The sequence below is a fragment of the Natator depressus genome, chromosome 5 (assembly GCF_965152275.1).
Source record: "Natator depressus isolate rNatDep1 chromosome 5, rNatDep2.hap1, whole genome shotgun sequence".
Classification (NCBI taxonomy): domain Eukaryota; kingdom Metazoa; phylum Chordata; order Testudines; family Cheloniidae; genus Natator; species Natator depressus.
In genome coordinates this window covers 94,047,916-94,068,624 of record NC_134238.1, presented here as the reverse complement: position 1 = coordinate 94,068,624, position 20,709 = coordinate 94,047,916, and the positions used below count along the sequence as shown (strand labels likewise).

At 41.5% G+C, this 20,709-nt stretch overlaps 1 protein-coding gene across 1 annotated transcript in view; it reads right to left on the bottom strand.

The window, feature by feature from the left end:
* The window catches only part of PRUNE2 (prune homolog 2 with BCH domain), a 173,998-nt gene that overhangs the window by 3,754 nt on the left and 149,535 nt on the right, over nucleotides 1-20,709 (bottom strand). The window contains exons 13-19 of the mRNA XM_074953222.1: nucleotides 15,625-15,727; nucleotides 10,381-10,512; nucleotides 10,127-10,213; nucleotides 7,932-8,030; nucleotides 5,444-5,479; nucleotides 4,856-4,894; nucleotides 2,463-2,510 (exon numbers count right to left, since the gene is read on the bottom strand). Coding sequence (XP_074809323.1) covers nucleotides 2,463-2,510; nucleotides 4,856-4,894; nucleotides 5,444-5,479; nucleotides 7,932-8,030; nucleotides 10,127-10,213; nucleotides 10,381-10,512; nucleotides 15,625-15,727 — 544 coding nt within the window. The remainder of the gene's footprint in view (nucleotides 1-2,462; nucleotides 2,511-4,855; nucleotides 4,895-5,443; nucleotides 5,480-7,931; nucleotides 8,031-10,126; nucleotides 10,214-10,380; nucleotides 10,513-15,624; nucleotides 15,728-20,709) is intronic.

Sequence of the window (20,709 nt, the reverse complement as noted above, 5' to 3'; positions counted from 1 at the left end):
AAGAGTTCAGCTTGGAATTCATCCCAAATGTTCACACATTAGACCCAACGAAAATTTGCTGTTCTCATCGATGAACTGTGTCGTTTTTGCTGCAAAACCAGTCTTTTGTGGAAAACAGAAAAATTGGTGATGCCATACATTTTATTTTATTGCTTTTTTGTCAAACCCCGTGATTATTTTTAAAATCTGTTTTGACAGTGGTACGTTTTTTTCCACAGAGCTCTGAAACTGAGGCTATGGCTACACTACGAACCTTACAGAGGCACAGCTGTAAGATCTCCCGCGTAGCCGCTCTTTGCTGGCAGGAGAGAGCTCTCCTGCCGGCATAATTAAACCACACCCAATGAGCAGTGTTAGCTCTGTCAGCAGGAGACCCTCTCCTGATGACATAGCACTGTCCACACTAGCACTTTTGCTGGTGAAACTTATGTCAGTCAGGGAGGTGTTTTTTCACATCCCTGGCCGATAAAAGTTTTACTGACAAAAGTGGTAGTATAGACAAAGCTGAAGTCTTCACTAGGTATCCTGTGCGTTGGGGGGAAGGGGGGGGAGAGATGTGCATGTGTTTTTAATAGGTGCACAGGTCTGCAGGCCAGGGTTCTATTCTTGGTTCTGCCACAGATACCAGGTATGACCCTGAGACAGTGTAAAGTATAGTTTTATTCTGAAAAGCGACTATATAAAAATGGTTCCTTCTTATTCCACATATCAGTTCTCCATGGGAAGTCTGCTTACTTACTTACCTATCTGCTTACTTGTTTATAATTGTGCTAGTAACAGAACAGAATTTTTCAATGAACCAGTAATGCTATACTGCTTCCTGAATTAGGAACTAACACCTCGGGAGTGCTGTTTTGTACATTAGAGACACGTTTTTCTGTTTGATGCAATTTAGAATGAGCTTAATAGAATATTTTGATATGTATAATTAGTCCACCGTGAAATAGTGAAAGCAATGTTAGGGGAAATGGTTCAACAGCTGATAGGTACTGGAAGTCAATGGAACTGTATAAAGTATTATTTATATCTACACTAAAATCTTCATACTTTTTTTGCATTTTTAAATTTTGGAAAATGTGTCCATTTTCTTGATTTTAATTTTAAAAATTGACATTTTTAGGGAAAACCCTTTAAAATTCGGAATATTCTTTCAATAAAGATTGGGTTTCACAATGAAACATTGCAAAACTTCATTGAAAAGCCAAGGTTGTGGGACCGTGAAGCAAAATGAATTTGCAAAACTTCAAATGAAATTTCACACAAAAGTGGTAATTCTTGCATGGCTCAAGTGGTCATTTTAAGGGTAGAATCTATATTTTCCCTGAATTATGCAGCTGAGTAAAAAAAAAAACAGTGTCAATGAAAAATCCCATTATTCCCTGTTTTGGCACGTTTCCAACTCATTATAGACAAGATCATGATGTTATAATTCACCCTAAGTACAGGGCAGCATGCTGTTGTGCTGCCCCTGGAGCAGTCTGAAGGGGACATTGTGACCCGGAGTGTCCCAACCTCCATCCTGGTCTTTCCAGTGCTCTGAGGAAGGTATTGAACAGTGCTGGGTCTATCCTGGGTGCAGTAGTATAACACACTGCTACACAGCCCAGTGCACTGGGTGGGTATAGCCAAGGGTCTACCCATAATGCACCCCTTCCCACCCACCTGTGCAGGTTCGGCACATAGCAGTTCTGTGGAACCTGCTGCCCCGCACAGGCTGCTGCCAATGACAGGAATTGGCAGTGCAAGAAAGAACCTTACACACTTTTGCAGCCACACAAGATGGGCCTCTGCTCACCTGCTTCGGTTATGAGGTGGCTTTAGGAGCCGTGTGCCAAAATACTGCCTCAGTGTTAACAACTGAATGATCATTGAACTGCTCCCATTACCCAAAGTCCAATTTTGGGAAGGAGGGGCATAAACACACTGGAAATGAAGTCAGGGATTGCTGTGAAGCACATCAAGAGAAGAAGGGAATTTAAAGCCTGATCCAGAGCTCATTAAAATAAATGGAATGACTCCCATTTACTTCAATGAGCTTTGAAGCAGAAGCTTGGAATGTGACACTGAAAAACAAACTTGTAACTAATGAGACATGTGCCTTTCATCGCCCTGATCACTTTATACCTCCCCCCCCACCCCCACACCCTACCCCACCTGCCATATGTCTTTGTTTTTAACCTGTACAGTCATCAGGACAAGGCCCGTGTTTGCCTCTGTTTGGAAAGCAGCGAGACCATTTTAAACACCACTGCACTATAAATACGTACCATTCAGTCATCTTGAGTGCAGCAATGAAACACCGTTTTTTCTATTTGTAAACCCCGGATTAGGCTCTTGAAAAGAAAACTGGAAAGCATCTGGTTTTGCAAAAAACTATATGGAGTTTACCCAGCCCTCAGAGTCAAACTGCATGGTCATAAAATAACATTACAATGTAACTGTCATTAGTTGTAAATTCTTACTCCTGCTCCATAGAAGTCATTTCCGGCTCATTTGAGAGGCAGCTAGTTCTGGGTTCAAGAGAAAATAGGCAGCAGTAAACATTTTCTCTGCATTTCTTTCTCTTTTAAAATATGAAATTATATTTTGGGATGTAACTCACTGTAGTGAGTCCTGGTGATTGGGTAATAACATAAAACAATATTAACATGAATGTAACAGTTCAGTGTGAGCGACATTACACTGATTAACTCAGAGGAGTCTTTTTGTGGCTATTTCCTTAGAACATATTTGACTGTGGATGGGACATGTACTACAAACAGACTCTGTACACCTAACAATAATGTCCCCATGTGCCTCTCTACTCCCCCCTGCACTTCCTGTGCTCTAACTTGCAATCTACACTGGAAAGGTTATTAACAAGACAGCAATTTTCTCCCATGCAGTTTTCCTTCTCAGGTATTCTGATTTATTTGGCACATACGGAATGCTGACAGCACATAGAAGGATGTTTTGAATAGAATGGATGCAGTCCCATTTCTCACCATGTTCTTCTTCTGTCCCTATTTTTGGGTGTCTGGGTAAATGCCTGATGTCACATGCACACCAATGTCAGATATTTGCTGTTTACAAGGGCGATTTAAATGTGAGCTTTTGCTATTGGCACTGAGTCAGTCAAGTTTCTCCCGGACTAACAGCTGGTGTATATAAGGTGAATACAAGTATTTTGGATTTTTTACATGTCGCCTTTCTCTTCTGTGGCTATACAGGCTGAATTCTCAAAAGAATTTGATGGGAATGTCTGACCACAAATGAGGAGGCATCAGGAATCAATACAACAGACACAAAACTGCATGGCTGAAAATGTAAACTGCATAAAGCAAAAGGAGGAGACCGAAGAGAATCTTCAAAAACAGTGGCTGGTTCCAAAAAAAGTAGGGAAAGAAGTCAGATAGGACCTGCAGATGCAACCTCCTTCTTCAGAGACCTTATGACTAATGTGCACAAGAAAAAATATGCTCTACAAAAAACCCCCCACTATAAATTAGCTTTTGGTGTAGCACTGGAATAACAGTTTGATCATCTAAAGGGCAATTTGAATTAATGTCTTTGATAAATTTTAACTTCTTCAAAAATGGCAGTGTTGAGTCATCTATAGTTATAAATCTGAAATGGAAAACCAGGATTGTATTTTAAGGCTGTGCTGGCTAAAGCTCATGCAGTTAATTCAAGACTCGTTTGCCCCCAGAACACTGCAAAATTGCTTTATCCCAACTGAAATCTGGAACAGGCCACATTTTAAAAGTTTTTTGTCATCATAGTATCCATTCTCATTACCCATAACTTGGTGAAAGTGAAGTGTTGTGTGTCTCTATCTAGGGATTTCTACAGTGCTCTTCTTCCATACTGTCTGAGTGTGTCTTAGGCTCAAAGCAAAGGCATGGGAGCCAGAAGGATACTAGGGTCTGATCCCCAGCTGAACCACTGATTTACTGTGTACCCAGTTGAGGGTATGTCAGTCAACCCATCTGGTGATTCAGCTACATCATGGCCCAGCTTCACTGAGTAAATCAGTGTAATTTTTTGTTTTTGAAAAGTGTCCACACTGGATATCATAAATAGAGTAAGTCATCTAATGAGTGGGGTAGGTGGAATGCTTAAGGAACTACTCTAAAGGACTGATCAGCAGGGATCCTAGAAATCAGTTTGCCGCAGAAAAATGTGGAATTTGCATTTTCACAATCTTTAATTTTTACATTTTGTGAAAAACTAAAAACATATATAATAGAACCCTGTTTATCTGCAGCTCCATTATCCGGTTCTTCGTATTAACCAAACCGGGGCTGACAGCCTGAGCCCCGCTACCCGGGGCTGACACTGGTCCCAATTAGGTCAGATAAACGGGGTTCAATAAACCATTGTGTTCAACTGATACCTATATATATTGTGGCTAGGGAAACTAAACTTCAGCATTTCATTTTAGTCACAGAAAAACATGAGATTTTTATGTTTTTTTTATTGGAGAATTTTGGTTTTTTTAATCACAGAAAACTAGGTCCCTGCTGATCACTGACGTCAACAGCAAACCTTTGTGAGAGAGAAGGAAATGGATTCTCAAATGTGGCATCCTTCTACAGTAATTCAGATTATGATCTGCAGTGCTTAATTTGTAATGAAAGAAGTGCTGGGGCTCAAGTAATTAGGTGCCGAGGCTCAAGCCATTGTTTTACATTCATAACTGATGCAGTGAGCCCAGAGGTGCTGGGGCTATCAACTGCCAAGCCTAGAGGTACCAGGGCTCAGTCCTGAAGCACTGAAGATCTGACTGCAGTGGAAAACAATGTGAAGTTTCACCCAATCCATTCCTGTAAACCAAGTGAAAGTAATGCCAGCAGCGAGCTGAATAGTGTCTTACTTTGCTGTTTCTGATGCTTCCCTCAGCTCTTCATCCAGTCTGCATGAGTAAAAGTTATTGATGTAGAGAAGAAACAAAGAAGAAGCAAGCAGAGCATAAGAGAGAAGCAGAGCAATAGCAGAGCAAAGAACAAGTAAGGTACATGCTTCTAAAATATTCACTCCATTTTCTGCACTGTCCCTAAGGTTCTTCTATTCAATATTGCGTCATTTCTGCCTGTTCAGTTTTACCCTCTTTTACTCTGTAACTCCTTGTTGAGCTCATCTGGAGGCAGACACATAAAAGTAGCAGGGGTTTGAGGCATGCTCGCTGTACGAAGCAGAAAACATTCCATTGCTCTACCAGATACAATTAAATTAGCTGCAGCCTCAGCCAAGTCAAGGATTTTTCCAGTGTAGTAGGTTTTAGTTGCAAAGGAGGCTGATCTCAACAGCTCCAAGGGGGAAGTAAGACAGCAAATTACAGACAAGCAAATGCATAGGAAACCTCTCTCAATCAGCTGTTGAGGTCACCTATATGTGAAAGGCTGGTTCACATGTGTTCACTCCATTATGGACAGTAGCATGAGCTGCAGAGCAAGAGTATTACCTCATTCTTCTCTTAAAACACTTCTCTTCATCATACCTTACAAGATAAAAGTGAATGAAGGGGAAACATCTATAAATTCAAATAATATAGAAGTAGAAAAATGAGCAAACTTTATTTCACTTAAAAACCAAACCTAACCACAAAACAAAAACCTAATCTATTTTGAATACATCCTGATTAAAAACAAAGCAAGTAAAAAACTGGCATGAATCCTTCTTTTGTCCATGGGTCCAGCAGACTTGCTATTGGTGAAGAGGCAAACCCTGCACTACTCAACAAAGGAACCAGGATGCTAACAGTTGTAGTCTCTGCTCCATTAATTCTTCTAATCAGAGCAGGGTTCCTCATGGCAGGCAGGGAAGAGGCAAACTGGAGCACAGTATACTGCTCTTCTCGCTGCTGGCAGCAGCATGTGCACTCACAGCCTGGGATGCAAGACACATCTCCTGGCCCCGCAGATCACCCCCCTTGTACAGGTACAGAAACATGTGCAGGAAAAGTAGGGAGGGGGGAAAAGAGACAAGGGGAATGACAATGACTTAAAAAAGGAGCAAGGAGGGAGGGGCGAGAAAGATGCCATGAAGTACAGAAGGAGAAAGGAAAGAAAGAAAAAATAAAAGAGAAAGGGTTGAGGACATTTGTAGAGAGCATTTGCACGTCTGGGACATGAATCCATTTCAACTTTTTCAGATCAAAAACTGCCAGCTGAGTATTATAACTATGCCTCATCAACACATTTATCCTGCCAGTAAAGTAGTCGCACAGACAATGAAATCTCCACTGTCTGTGCATCATCTTACTCGCCAGAACTTCAATTGTACTGAACTGTCTTTACCAGCGTCACTATGCCTTCCAAAGCTATTGAATCTGAGGAGCTTGCATATCTCAAAACGTCTCATTTCCTGCTCCCTGAACCCAAATGTTTTTTATAAATGCAACTGAAAGATGTTTGTTAAATCTATCGTATAGATTGAGGCATTTTGTATGCATCTCTGACAGCTACACTGAATAGCTTGTGAAATATAGGACAGCATCGATACTCATCTCAGATTGTCATCTATTGCAGAACTGAAAACGAGGGAGAGGCTGAAATTATTTAGTAAGATTAAAAAACTTGGAAGTCAATCATAGTTTCTTTATGGATCATGATTGCAAAGTTACATTATCTCTGACATGCATTATTTTTTTCTTCTGTGTGTCAGACATACCCAGTTTTGAACAAGGCAAAGGAAGTGTGCTAAGACCCCTTCTTTGCAAAATAAATCTGCACGAAGAGAAGAGTATGTATGCCCTAGTGCAGGGGTGGCCAGCCTGTGGCTCCGGAGTCACATGTGGCTCTTCAGAAGTTAATATGCAGCTCCTTGTATAGGCACCGACTCCAGGGCTGGAGCTAGAGGCGCCAACTTTCCAGTGTGCTGGGGGGCCAGGGGGGGCAGGTGCTCACTGCTCAACCCCTGGCTCTGCCACAGGCCCTGCCCCCACTCCATCCCTTCCCACCCCCTCCCTTGAGCCTGCAGTGCCTTCGCTCCTCCCCCCTCCCCTCCCTGCACATCAGGAAACAGCTGATCGGGAGGTGCTGATTGGCAGGGCTGCCGGTGGGCAGGAGGCCCTGGGAGCAGGGGAAGAGCTGATGGGGGGCTGCTGACGTATTACTGTGGCTCTTTGGCAATGTACATTGGTCAATTCTGGCTCCTTCTCAGGCTCAGGTTGGCCACCCCTGCCCTAGTGTGAAGAACCTTTCTTTTAGAGATGTCACAAGCACCTCCAGCCAGGGCAGGTATTTCCTTGTTTGCCCCATTACTACTTATGGAAGCAATATAGTTTCCTCACCAGGCTAATTGCTGTTTTCCATTTTCTTTTAGTCTTGCTCATGAGTTACTTTTCCCAATTATTTGACAAAAGATAATAGGTGAGCCCCAGGGCTTTCACTGTGCAAAAGACAGTGATCTTATCAATTGGCTATCTTTGAATTATTGCTTCGGTCCTAAGTGCAGTAAGATTAAAGACAAAAAGTACAGTAAGACTTAACTGCAGAGCAATCATTTAAAATGTAGTGGGATACTCATGAAAGGATTAAGCTTTCCTGTCCTGCCTTCAGGTTATGATTAGTGAATTAAGAGTTTGTTCTGATTAGATAATAACTCTTTCTTGTGTTTCATTGACTGAATGTTTTACTGCTTCAGAGTGGGGTGGAATTTTTGTGGAACCAGACAAAACTGGAATTGGCTCACTCCTGCTCGTGCAGCTGAATTAATGCTGTCTCTTAATAATTCTTAATAAAATTAAAAGTTTTCTAACTCCCATATAGACTCTTGAATACGAGCCCTCCAATCCAAACATCATAAATAATCATGTCACTCCATGTGAAATCGGATTTAGAAGCAAAATCTGGTTATAGTTCAGGCTTGCAAATAACAATACCTTGCTTGGATGATGGTAACTCTTTTCACCAGTACAAGTACATTCTTTTTTATTATGCTTCACTTACTTGACAATACTCTCTGGAATGTGTACATATTCCATTGGAATCAGCTCACTGAGTTCTGCCAACGTGCCAACATACTGGATCTTGCTGCTGAATTTTGAACTGAAACACAGAAATGCCACACATGATTTCATTTCCCCCTTCACAATCTCCCACTAAAAGAAAACATAGGGAGTGGAGCCTTCCCTTTTGTTGTGAGTGCTCACTGAGGGATTACCTGATTATAACGTAAGAACAGCCAAAACAGCTCAGAGCAAAAGTCCATCTAGTCCAGTACCCTGTCTTCCAACAGTGGCCATTGCCAGGTGCCCCAGAGTGAATGAACAGAACAGGTAATCATTAAGTGGTCCATCCCCTGTCACCCATTCCCAGCTTCTGGCAAATAGAGGCTAGGGACAACATTCCTGCCCATCCTGGCGAACAGTCATTGATGGACCTATCCTCCATGAATTTATCTAGTTTTTTTTTAACCCTTTTATAGTCTTCACCTTCACAACATCCTCTGGCAAGGAGTTCCACAGGTTGAATGTGTGTTCTATGAAAAAATACTTCCCTTTGTTTGTTTTAAACCTGCTACCTATTAATTTCATTGGGTGAGCCCTAGGTCTTGTGTTATGAGAAGGAATAAATAACACTTCCTTATTTACTTTCTCCACATCAGTCATGATTTTATAGACCTCTATCATATCCCTCCTTAGTCATCTCTTTTCCAATCTGAAAAGTCCCAGTATTATTAATCTCTCCTCATACGGCAGCCATTCCATACCCCTAATCATTTTTGTTGCCCTTTTCTGAACCTTTTCCAATTCCAATATATCTTTTTCGAGATAAGGCGACCACATCTGCACGCAGTATTCAAGATGTGGGCGTACTGTACCATGGATTTATATAGAGGCAATATTATATTTTCTGCCTTATTATATATCCCTTTCTTAATGATTCCCAACATTCTGTTTGCTTTTTTGACTGCCGCTGCATATTGAGTGGATGTTTTCAGGCGACTATTCACAATGACTCCAAGATCTCTTTCTTGAGTGGTAACAGCTAATTTAGACCCCATCTTATATGTATAGTTGGGATTATGTTTTTCAATGTGAATTACTTTGTATTTATCAACACTGAATTCATCTGCCATGTTGTTGCCCAGTCCCCCAGTTTTGAGAGATCCTTTTGTAACTCTTCGCAGTCTGCCTGGGACTTAACTATCTTGAGTAGTTTTGTATCATCTGCAAATTTTGCCACCTCACTGTTTACCCCTTTTTCCAGATCATTTATGAATACGTTAAATAGGACTGAGCCCAGTACAGACCCCTGGGGGACACCACTATTTACCTCTCTCCATTCTGGAAACTGACCATTTATTCCTACCCTTTGTGTCCTATCTTTTAACCAGTTACCAATCCATCAGAGTACCTTCCCTCCCATGACTGCTTACTTTGCTTAAGAGCTTTTTATTAGGGACCTTGTCAAAGGCTTTCTGAAAATCTAAATACACTATATCCACTGGATCCCCCTTGTCCACATGCTTGTTGAGCCCTCAAAGAATTCTAGTAAATTGGTGAGGCATGTTTTCCCTTTTCAAAAACCATGTAGACTATTCCCCAACAAATTATGTTCATCTATGTGTCTGACAATTTTGGTCTTTACTATAGTTTCAACCAGCGTTTACAAGGAAACTGAGGATAAAGGCCTGTTTTCATTTTCATCTTCAGGCTGGATGTGCTGCTCAGTCATTGCTCTCTGGCCTTTTTTTTAAGGGCCGATCAGGAGCCTGACCACTGGACAATAAGTAATTAAGTAATCCACATCATGAGTTTTCTAACTAAGAAATTTCAATAAAACACCCACTTGGGCTTTGTGCAGGGATGGTCCAAGATACCCTTAACAGTTAAGGCCAATTAAAAAAATAAGAGAGTCCCACTTGTACACACAAATACAGGTGTCCAACTGGGTGCCTATGATGTATGCAATTTCTTACTCCAGTTGTTCATGTGTAGTAAGTTTTTGCAAATACCCGAATACACACTTCATCTTTCAGAACCTGGGAAGTGACGTGCAAGGACTTGTAAATTAAGCATGCGTCTGTGGAAGGTCATCAGGAACAAGCAAGTCCTGTGCTAAAGCCATTTCTGACCATTCATGGGCTTCTATGTTTTGAAGGACACTGAGTGAAAATAAAACTGATATGTATTACATACCTTATAAAAGGTCGTGTCACTGCTAGAATAGTTCTGATAAACCAAGAAGGGTGAACGATTATAAATGATTTCAAATTCTTCCTTAACCTAAGTTGGAAAGAAAAATGCTTCAGCTTCTTAAAAATAAAAATGTCACATAGAAACACTATAATGCAATCAATAATCTAAGAGCAGACTCGATAATAAGAAGAGGTGTTAAAGGATGGCATTTAAAATAGTGGGTGTGATCAAGGAGGAAAATATACAGTGCTCACCGTCGATCAATCATCTGGTAACATTTTTTCATCCAGCCAAATCCAGGCATCTTTCTTCGTGGTGTTGCTCCATTCAAGTAGACAATCATATAGTCTTCAGCTACCATCAGCTCTAAGGTACTTATTACATATCTGATTGGAGAGTAAAAGCCTGTGAGTGAGCAATCTTTTATCCATTTATCCCTAATCAAAACCACATAATTAGGCATAAATTAATTAATACAAGCACACTTAGAATAAAACAGCTTTTCATTTTGCTTTAAATTAAAAGCAGACATTGACACTCAAAGCTAGTTTGTGGTTGCTTATCCTGCAAGCTATAAACGTATCTTCTGCTTCAGAAAAATAGTTTCCTTAGGAAAACTTCCTTTCAGAAAGTGAGTCTGGAACACTTCCATCATTACGGGTGGGGTTTTTACCCCATTTAAACACATTATGCCAACAGTCAACAAGGGACACCAGGATAATTAAATTCCAAGTGGTGCTGAGATCTGACTAGCACAGACAAAGAAAAACATAGCTTCATCGTTAGTCATTGGCATATTTACTAGGGAAAATAAGACCAAAAAAAAGGAACATAAAGACACTTAGTTGTAATTCTTGTTCTCAGAAGGTGCAACAGATCCTATCTCCTGGGTCTGTGAGTGACAGGTATTACCAAGCTTTTGAATTACAAAACTATTAAACCAGCTAGGAGGCAGTATGAACCTCCCTGCTTCTGCTGAAGGGACAGAATACCCCTTAGTACTTCTAACCATAGGGTCCTTTTTGAACATAAAAATCCCTGAGGCCTACATAATGCTAATATGAATCCCCAGCCCTACAATAGTTTATGACAGGACTGCACTCTGTTGGCCAGATTCACCCCCATGGTAGTCGCCAATAACAGGACAATTTAAATTCTGGTCTAGTCTCCACAGAAACAGATGATCACCTCTCTCCCCCCAAACCCATTAGGTCTCATCCAGCTCTGCAACATTGATGCCACTGGTAGAAAGGCTGAGCACATTTTCAGAGTCTTTGCCTTTGAGAGAGGAAAAAGTTGATAAAAGACCTTCAGAAATGGGATGTGTGTTGTGCCTAAACATAGCATCTTCCATTAAAGGCCTTGTTGTCACCAGAACAGCCTAAAGCCTGAGCAATCTGCTGAAACGTTTGTTAGAAGCCTGTAGATGTTAGCAGAACACTGCAACTTTGCTCTGCAATAGTTAGAAATTGGCTTATACCCTGAAGCATGAAGTTTAATATCCCTTGCAAAAAATTTTGGACTCTACCATCCAGCCCCAGGGCTGTGTCTTTATAGAAGTGGCAGGGAAACCTTTACCTATGTATTTAATGGGCCTCATCACTGTTGTTTTTGAGCACCTCAAAGTCTACTCTCCTCCTTTAAATCCTTTCTTAAAATATTGCTCTTCCAAACAAGAATCTGAAGCCCAGTTCTCACCTCCTGGGAGTATCTGTAATCCCATTTTAAATAAATATAAGGATACATTAATTAAATTAAATGCATGGAACTACCCAGACTAGTGTCACACTTCACTACTGACTCACAGTACTTTTTATTGCCTCTCTTCCCTTTTGCATTTGTATGTTGTCTACTTAGGCCTCGATCCTGCAGAGACTCATACATATGTTGAACTTTACGCACTGTGAGTAATCCTGTGGAATTTAAAGCTGACTTCTCATTGCAGTGAATTGTCAGCGGGACTACGCACAATGCCTAAGGTTAAGCAGGCGTGTAAGTCTTTGCAGGACTGGGACCTTGGAGAAGGGAGCAAGTCTTTTTATGTGTATAAAATGCAGAGGGTTGGTGGGTGCTATACAGATAGTCAATCATAATAAACATCAAGAATAAAGAGAGAGTGATTTACAGATTTTAAGGCTAGAGATGACCATCATGATCATCTAGTCTGACCTTCCGCATAACACAAGCCACAGAATTTCACCTAGTAATTCCTGAAGTGGAGAGACTGCTTCCTCCCTGTTTCAATAAGTGAATGCTATTGTGATCAGTAACATGGCTGAATTACAGCAATTGCCATTTTAGGAAAAAACAGCCACCCTTATGATGCCTGGCTCCTCATCTACCTCATGAGAATGAAAGATTTTTTTTTCCTTTTTAATAAAATAAATTGTGGGTGAAAGGAAATGTCTTAGTGACTGGAGAGATTTTTCTACAATGCTCTACTTGAGTTTGAAAGCACAAACTCTCTCTTCAGACTTCAGCAAATACTTTTTGCGGGTTGTGGACTGATTCTTGTGTGGAACTTGTAACTGTTTGCCTCTAACATGCTGAGGACTAAGCAGCTGCAGTTGAGACAGCAGGCATTTCAGTCTCGGTCTGCAGCATCCCAGGGAAGGGCATCAGCAGCTGCTGTCTCCTGGGGTTTGAATCTTGGCCCAGACTCTCAGTATCCAACCGGATTAGTCAAGGTAACAAATTGATGACAGAAAGCTTTGATGACCCACAGGGCACTGTAACCACAGTAGGTAAAGTATGTAAACAACTAAATGCCCAGTTGCTGGTCATAGACTGTAAAATCACTGATATGGAGCTGGCATCTGGTGAATACAGCATTGCAGTTGCGGGATCACCTATGCAAAGTACTTTGCTTAAGGCCAAGAAGTGCTAGATCATAAAATGAGGGGATGCAGGACTCCCCGAGATTCCTCATACAATTAACTAGGAAGAATTTATGCACATATATTTATAGCCTGTTGTACTAGGGATCCATATACTGACATCTCTTTGGTTCCATGCATATACCCCTACCATGCCACAAACAAAATAAATGGGTGGCCAGATACTTCCTCTGTAGTTTCACTACCCTGAACCTCTGTGTATGAAAGAAACAGGAGTCTGCCAGTTGCAAGACAAGTTGAAGACACAGGTCTAAATTCTGCTCTCATTTACACTGGTATAAATCGGAAGTAATCCCAGTGAAGACAATGGAGTTAAAAAAAAAAAAAAGGACCCTGCTGATAGCCTTGAGTGGGGAAGCCTTTAAGTCTTGAAGGCAATGAAATTATTTGTTATTTACTGTAGCATAACTGAGAGAAGAATCTGGCTCTTAACCCTTAAAGACTCCTCCTCTATAAGAGTCTATCCTGATTACACACAACTTTACTTAAAAACTCAGGGGTTCAACTAAGTCACAGAATAATTGTTCAATCTGAGTCATAATTATGCTCTGTTGTTTTTTGCATCTCGAGGATGCTACTCTGTTAGTAGCTCAATTGACTGCTGGTGATGATAGGTCGGATTTAGATGCAGCAGCTCCTTTCAGAAAAATACTAGTAATGGTCTGAACAGGGAGGAAATCAAGTGCTGTTGTTTTTCTGTTTGTGGTGTTGCAGGCAGGGGTGCTGGAACAATTTGTATAGTGGGGGTGCTGAGAGGCACTGAACCAGGTGGTAAACCCTCTGTATGATGGAAACCACTTCAAGCTGGGGGGTGCAGCAGCACCTCTAATTCCAGCACCTGTGGTTGCAGGGTTTCTTTTTTGCTGTATTGTGTTTTGGTTACCTTATTAGGGTATGCTTCAAATATGATCCACCATTAAGCCTTATATTGTATGGGTCATATTTTATCCCGAGCTGAGACAATCTTTCCTATGAATTAGGCATGAACCCCTCATTTGTGTTCCGGGGGACGGAACTGCAGGGAGTTGTGCCTTAATGGTCAGGTTCACCATTTCCTTATGCAGCAGCCTGTGTAAGGCCAGGCATTGGTTAGCCTTTGAACTGTGCAAGCTCACCAGGACTAGATAATACTTAATCCTGCCATGAGTGCAGGGGACTGGACTAGATGACCTCTCGAGGTCCCTTCCAGTCCTATGATTCTACGACCTTCATTTTAAACAGGCTTGTGGACCTTGGAGGCTCAGCCAGATTAGGATTTCAGTAGCAGAGTGAGGCAGACTGGAGACAGCTCAGGGCAGCCGTTGCCTTCTCCAGCTATTTGCTGCCAGAACAAGTTGCCATTAGGAGTTACCTTTGTTGTTAAAAATTAAAACAAAGTTGGGTTCACTTGGTCAAATTCGTATGTCCTTCCTCACTGGCAATTGCCATTCGTAGTGACTGACTCAGAAGCAGCTGGAGTCGGGAAACGTCCTAAACTTTTCGCGGCAGTGACTGCAAGGGTCCCATCTAGGGAAGGTGAGGGAGAGGGGGTATCTGTCCCCTCCCCCCAAGTTTTGTGCCACATTTGGGTGAAGTTTGCATCAGGAGGGAAGATGTTGCCCTCCTTCCCCCGCTGCCCTGCTCCACTGCAGCCTGCAGCCGCTGCACTGCCCCTGCCTCCTCACCACGGAGCTACCACTGGCCATGCTGCTTGGGACTGGGAGCCTGCCTCCTGATCTGCTGTGCAGAACTGGCAGCAGGCTGATGTTGGGGAGTCCCCTTCCTCCTGCCCATCGTGTACTCAGGTGAGCAGAGCACGCCCCTCGCCCCAGCTCCTGCCCCACGGATCTGCCCCCACTGTGCCAACTAGAGACTGAGCACATGGCCGGCCCAGCAATAGCAGCAGCACCCCTTTGGATAGAGCCCCTCCCTGCACCCTGAGCTATACCCCTCCCGGTACACAGCCCCTAGCTATCCCCTGAGCTACATCCCTGCCTGCACACAGCCCCTAGCTACCTGTCTCCCTGCACCCTGAGCTATACCCCTCCTGTACACAGCCCCTAGATATCCCCTGCCTCCACCCTGAGTGGTTTTCAAACTTTTTGTGCACCCCCCGCCCCCTTGAGTTATAATTTTTGGTTGTGTCCCTCCTTTTATCTGCAAAAAACCTAGAGTTTCAAGGTTTCTAAGTAACCCTTGGAATCATGATTAAAGTTGTCCCTCTCCCCCCCCAAAAATCTGAAATGGTGCCCCTGTGTGACAGTCTTTTTGTTCTGTGTCTATGCAGCACCAAGGACAATGGGGCCCTGGTCCAAGACTGGGACTCCTAGGTGCTACGCAATACAAATAATAATATTTGAAAAATGAACTGACAGTTAAAGGCAGGAAAGGCTGCTCTCCCCTACAAGTAGGACTGGCACTCACTGGTGAAGTGATTTAATGATTTTAGAGCCAAGGAGTGCTTCACTGAGCATTCTACCTAAGGCAGTTTTTCCCCATAGCATTCAAGTCACCCCCTTTAATATTTTAAATGATCTCTTAATTAAAGACAGCTTATCTATCAGTACGTAATTATACGTATTAACGCAAAAGACTGTCACATTGTTCACACATATCACTCACAGGAAAAGATTTTCCATGACATAGTTGTAATCAGCTCGACTGCTGTCTGGCAGGAAACATGCAGCAAACACAATGATGGCATTTAGACCATCACCATAGTATCCTGTGGAACAAACAAAAAGGCATTTGTCTCTCAGTAAAGGCTCTTAACAAGATCATCTTAAAAAGAAAATAATTATGGGAGGCCTGGAATATGGTGATTTTTTTAATCTAATTTTTTAAGCCTAATGGAGATCAAGTAAATCCTTTTGTTTAAGCCCAGTATTTAAAATCCCAGCTACCTCTGCGGCCAGCAGAGATGGAGACTTGGTATAGTCACAAGGGGGGCATGAGTTGGCTCCCATAGAAGGGAACAATAGCTAAGGACAAACACTGATTGCTGTAGTTAATCTAAAGAAATGAAAATCACCAGAGCTTTTGACATATCAGCTTGGTGACGAGACGGCTGGGAGAAATTTAGTTGTGGGGTAGAGGTGGTTAGAAGACAATCCTGGTAACCCAGGGCAACTCTGACTGAACTTTTCCCTGGACAGGAGTCATGCAAAAATATTCCTACAGAAATGCAGAGGTGGTTTTTTGAATTTAGTAATGAACACCTGGATAAACAGATTAGATGTAGGCGCAAAAGAGGAATTCTCTCTGTGCAGCGGCTTATCAAGGAAGATCAGAGAGGACTAGCTTTTTAGACATGTAAGAGTAAGAGCATTCTTTTGTCTCTAGAACTAAGATGAAAATGCCTTTCATAATTTAGCTAATAAGAAGGTAAGTGAGAGAGAGCTGTATTAGGCAAACTGTTCCTTATGTGTTAATTCCCTTTTTTCTCTGTTTTCAATCTTGTTTTAAGGAAATCTGCTGCTGGGTGGGTATTTCAAGTAGACCACTCCTCAAGGGACCAAAGTTTTCAACATCTAAGGAACAGGAGGCAAAAGGATTTCTGGAGATTAATTCCCACCCAGTCTCAGTCAAAAGGGCATGGGCAAAGGTGTCCTCTCCCAGCAAGGAGTTTGCCCAAGTGCTGACCAACCGAGGTGGTGGTGGGGCTGGTCACACATGCATACACCATCTCTCATTCAAGGATCTCAAATGTTTTATAAAGGACAGAAAATATAATTATCCTCACGTTACAAATGGGCACACTGATACAGAGAGAGGATCAGTGACTGAGAAGAAAAATGACAGGTTTCAGAGTAGCAGCCGTGTTAGTCTGTATCTGCAAAAAGAAAAGGAGGACTTGTGGCACCTAAGAGAAGAACAAATTTATTTGAGCATAAGCTTTCGTGAGCTACAGCTCACTTCATTGGATGCATGTGAGCTGTAGCTCACGAAAGCTTATGCTCAAATAAATTTGTTCGTCTCTAAGGTGCCACAAGTCCTCCTTTTCTTTTTGAGAAGAAAAAGGTTCACATCAAGCCTGTGACCTGGATCAGTCTCCTGTCTCTTAGTGCCATGGTTTATCCATTGAACCACATTGCTTCAAATCCTCACTTTGGAAAGTAGTCTGCAGAAGGATTTCAGTTTTGTTCTCCTGTATTTTTACAATTGAAACATGTCATATTTGATAAAATATAATTTATCTGAATAAGACGATTGGCAGAATTAGCATATATTTACATTTGCAATTATCCAATTAACAATGCTAATCATAGAATTTTTCAAAGTCACACAGCAGCTTGCATTATTTCAAACCAACAATTAAATGTGCTTTTTCCTGAACTTGGAATAAGCAGGAGAAAAAAGGACAGCCAACTCTCATGTTTGTAAGATCTTCATATTCAGAGGCCTTCAAATGAAGGAATAACCCAGTCTTCTAAACAGGAATTAGAGAACATTGAAACCCCCTGTTTTATTCTTCCTTTTTTTCAGACTTAAGTACCAATCTCAAAAGGGAGAGCAGCAACTGATACAGCCTTCAACTGAGACAACGTAGGTGAGATAATGTCTTCTCTTGGACCAGTTTCTGTTGGTGAAAGAGACAACATAGCCTTCAGCTAACCAATAACATGAGCTGTATTAAATCAGATTAGCTGTATTAAATAATGGGCTATATTAAGTCCATACATTCAAGAACAAGGCAGTATTTTTCTCCTCTTCTTTGAAAGTTGGGATGGGATTTACTTGCTTACATAAATTAGGAAATGTCTAGGGATTCCCTATACAACTAACATAATGAAATCAAGAGCCAATCCTTTCAACCTGCCCAGGAGCTTGGCATTACCAGGTCACAGTGGCAGATGTGTCCAGTATTTTATACAGCTCTGCTAAGGGCATTATCTTGCAGTTCCGCATAAACCCAAAAAGATAATGTGCACCTAACCACATAGTTTGATCTGTGGAATCTTTTTTTCTATCACATATTCTTTTTATGCTCTCTTATGGACAAGCAATGTTCATGCGAGACAGTGGTGCTTTTTAATCCTTCATCAGAAGACGCTAACAAGAGTTGGCACAAATTCCTTGCCCATTGTTCAGTGGAAGCAGCCAGACTGATCATAGAGGAATTTCCCCAGGGGCTGGTGTGGAAGGAAACCTCTGCCCTTGGCTGAAGAGCTGTATCTACTATCCATTCCTCTCCACTCACACTCTGGTCACCGCTCAGATTCTGAACACCACCATCCCTCTCAGGAATATGGCCAGTGAATCCATGTAGTGGTGGATCTATCTAAACTATAGTTAATTTATTTCTCAAGCACCTTTCTTTGCTATCTAAGCAGACAGGCTCCACCAGCCCTACTCCTGCTCCTGAATATCTATGCAAAGGACTCTGATGGAGGTGGACTTTGTAGTAATGCCATACCAATTGCTCAGGCTCTCCAAATCCTGCCTCATACATATGCAATGAAACTGCATCATTTCCACATCTGCAGCTGCAGGAGGGAAGGATCTGACTCTTGATAAATAAAGGTTGTAATCCCATTAACTTCAGGGGGGTCAGGATTTCATCCAATGTTTCCAAAGTCGTCAATGTAGTGTTGGTGTGTATTGCTGATTCTTATGTTTCCTTTATGAGGATTAAACTGTTAAATTCTAGCGGCAATCATTTTGAAAGCAAATCATGCAGTTTCAAGGTGACGGGCTAGAAGACTTAGTAGAGGTTTCCAGCTCAGATTTGTGTGGTTCTTTACAAAACTTTGCATTGGAATGAGTACATCTGTCACACTTTCCTGTCTGAAGAATAAGAAGATGCCAGACAAAAATTCACCAAATAGCATGCAGCTTGCTGTTGTGGGTGAACATGTCATGCACATATTGCTGATAAAACCATAAGCCATGTCAAAGACAAGGTGCTCACTATCTCTTAGTACACAACAGCCCGGAGAGAAGGAAGACGGCAGAAGCAAAATAAGGGGTCAGTTTAACAGGTTATTAGGCTGAAGAAAATGGTCACCACTTCCAAAATGAGTGCTAGAGGCGAGGCAGGGCCACTTCTCTTGGAAACAGTATTACCATAAACTACTGTCACAACAGACAGCTTCATTTCTACTTTTGGCAGCTTGCCAGATTCAGTTAGTGTCACTTAATTTAACTGGATCTTTCGGGCAAGAATAGAATGGACGAGAAAGTTGAAAGCATGTGTCAAACAGGTCTGAGGCAATGCACCTTGTTATAGAGCTGCACACTACTCACCTTTTTTTCATTAAGGTTAAGTCATCATTTCTGTTACATTTGCTCAGCAGAGTTACATTGATGTAAACCTGGCATAATGCCATGAAGAATCAGACCCAGAGCACCTAAATGGTGGGGAATGGGTTAGACCACTTGGCTTTCACTCCTGGAGAACTGAATTTAAATCCTAATTAGTTCATACATAAAACTGAATTGAGTGGTCTGGTCCCCAGTGGAAAACTGTCCACGATTACAAAGCCATCACAGGATAAGGCGGAATTCCGCACAGAAGGCAGTTCCTGCTCCAAAGCTAAGTTAGCAGTAATTTTAACAGTAGGATTGTGTGACAAAGAGCCTGTTCCTGCTCCCACTGAAATCACATGACAGTCATATCATTGACTCATTTTCATTTTAATAGAAACTACTGTAAATGCATATGTAAGGGCACTAATCTGGAAAGTTGTGTAAATGTTTTCATAGTATATGCATCTAGAGTGTTTATTCGGCACATACATTTAAAATGTAAATAAATACCACTAGCAATGTTGCAATTCTTTCTGTTTTTCTTCCTTAATTATACCATCCATTTATGAAATACCTTCACGGTCTTTAATAGTGGTGTTATGGTTGAAAACTGGTTTTTCTGGATGTTAAAATGACTTTTCTAACTTATGATTAATCCTTTTGTGCGCTGAGTGATGTGAGTCTCTGCAGGCTTTAATATAGGTCACACTAGATGATCATGATGGTGCCTTCTGGCCTTCAAGTCTATGAGTGATTGATGTAATTGTAATTCTATTAACTTCAAGGGAGCTATACTGGTTTATACTAGCTAAGGATCTGACCCTGAAAATGTAGTAGAAATGATAGCTTAAATTTCAATAACACTGCTAGTGAGCCACACTACAACAGTGGAAAAACTCGTAAGACCTCAGTGGTTATATTGTGTTAACAACCATTCAAAGTTAATAAACAGCACTCCCATTAATCTTCTCATATGCATAGTGTATCCAAAGGGATCATGAACCTGATATGTCAATGGAAAGACATTTTTATTTATTTTTAATGTTCTTATTTTAAGTATCTATGGTAACAAGTCCAATGGGGTAAATAACTTGGGCTGGCTTAGTTACTGTATCAACACTGGTGGTGCTTTTAGGTTGTTAGTGACCAGAAGGATTGAGGAAGACCTGACCAGACCTCAGGTAGAGTCTGTGTGGCTTGATAACTTGTCTCTCTCACCAGAAGAAGTTGATCCAATAAAAGATGTTACCTCGCCCACTTTGCCTCTCCAATACTACAAGTACACAGCTTAAATTAGGTCACTTTCCTAGTTATATTGGATGGATTTGTCTAATAATTACCAAGTATGCAAGGAACACAAAATAAAATATTTGCTGGGATTGCTGGTGAAAGGCTGACGGCTGATGCTCATGAATGGCAGAAAATAACTTTAACAATGTTCCCGGTTAATCAATGGCA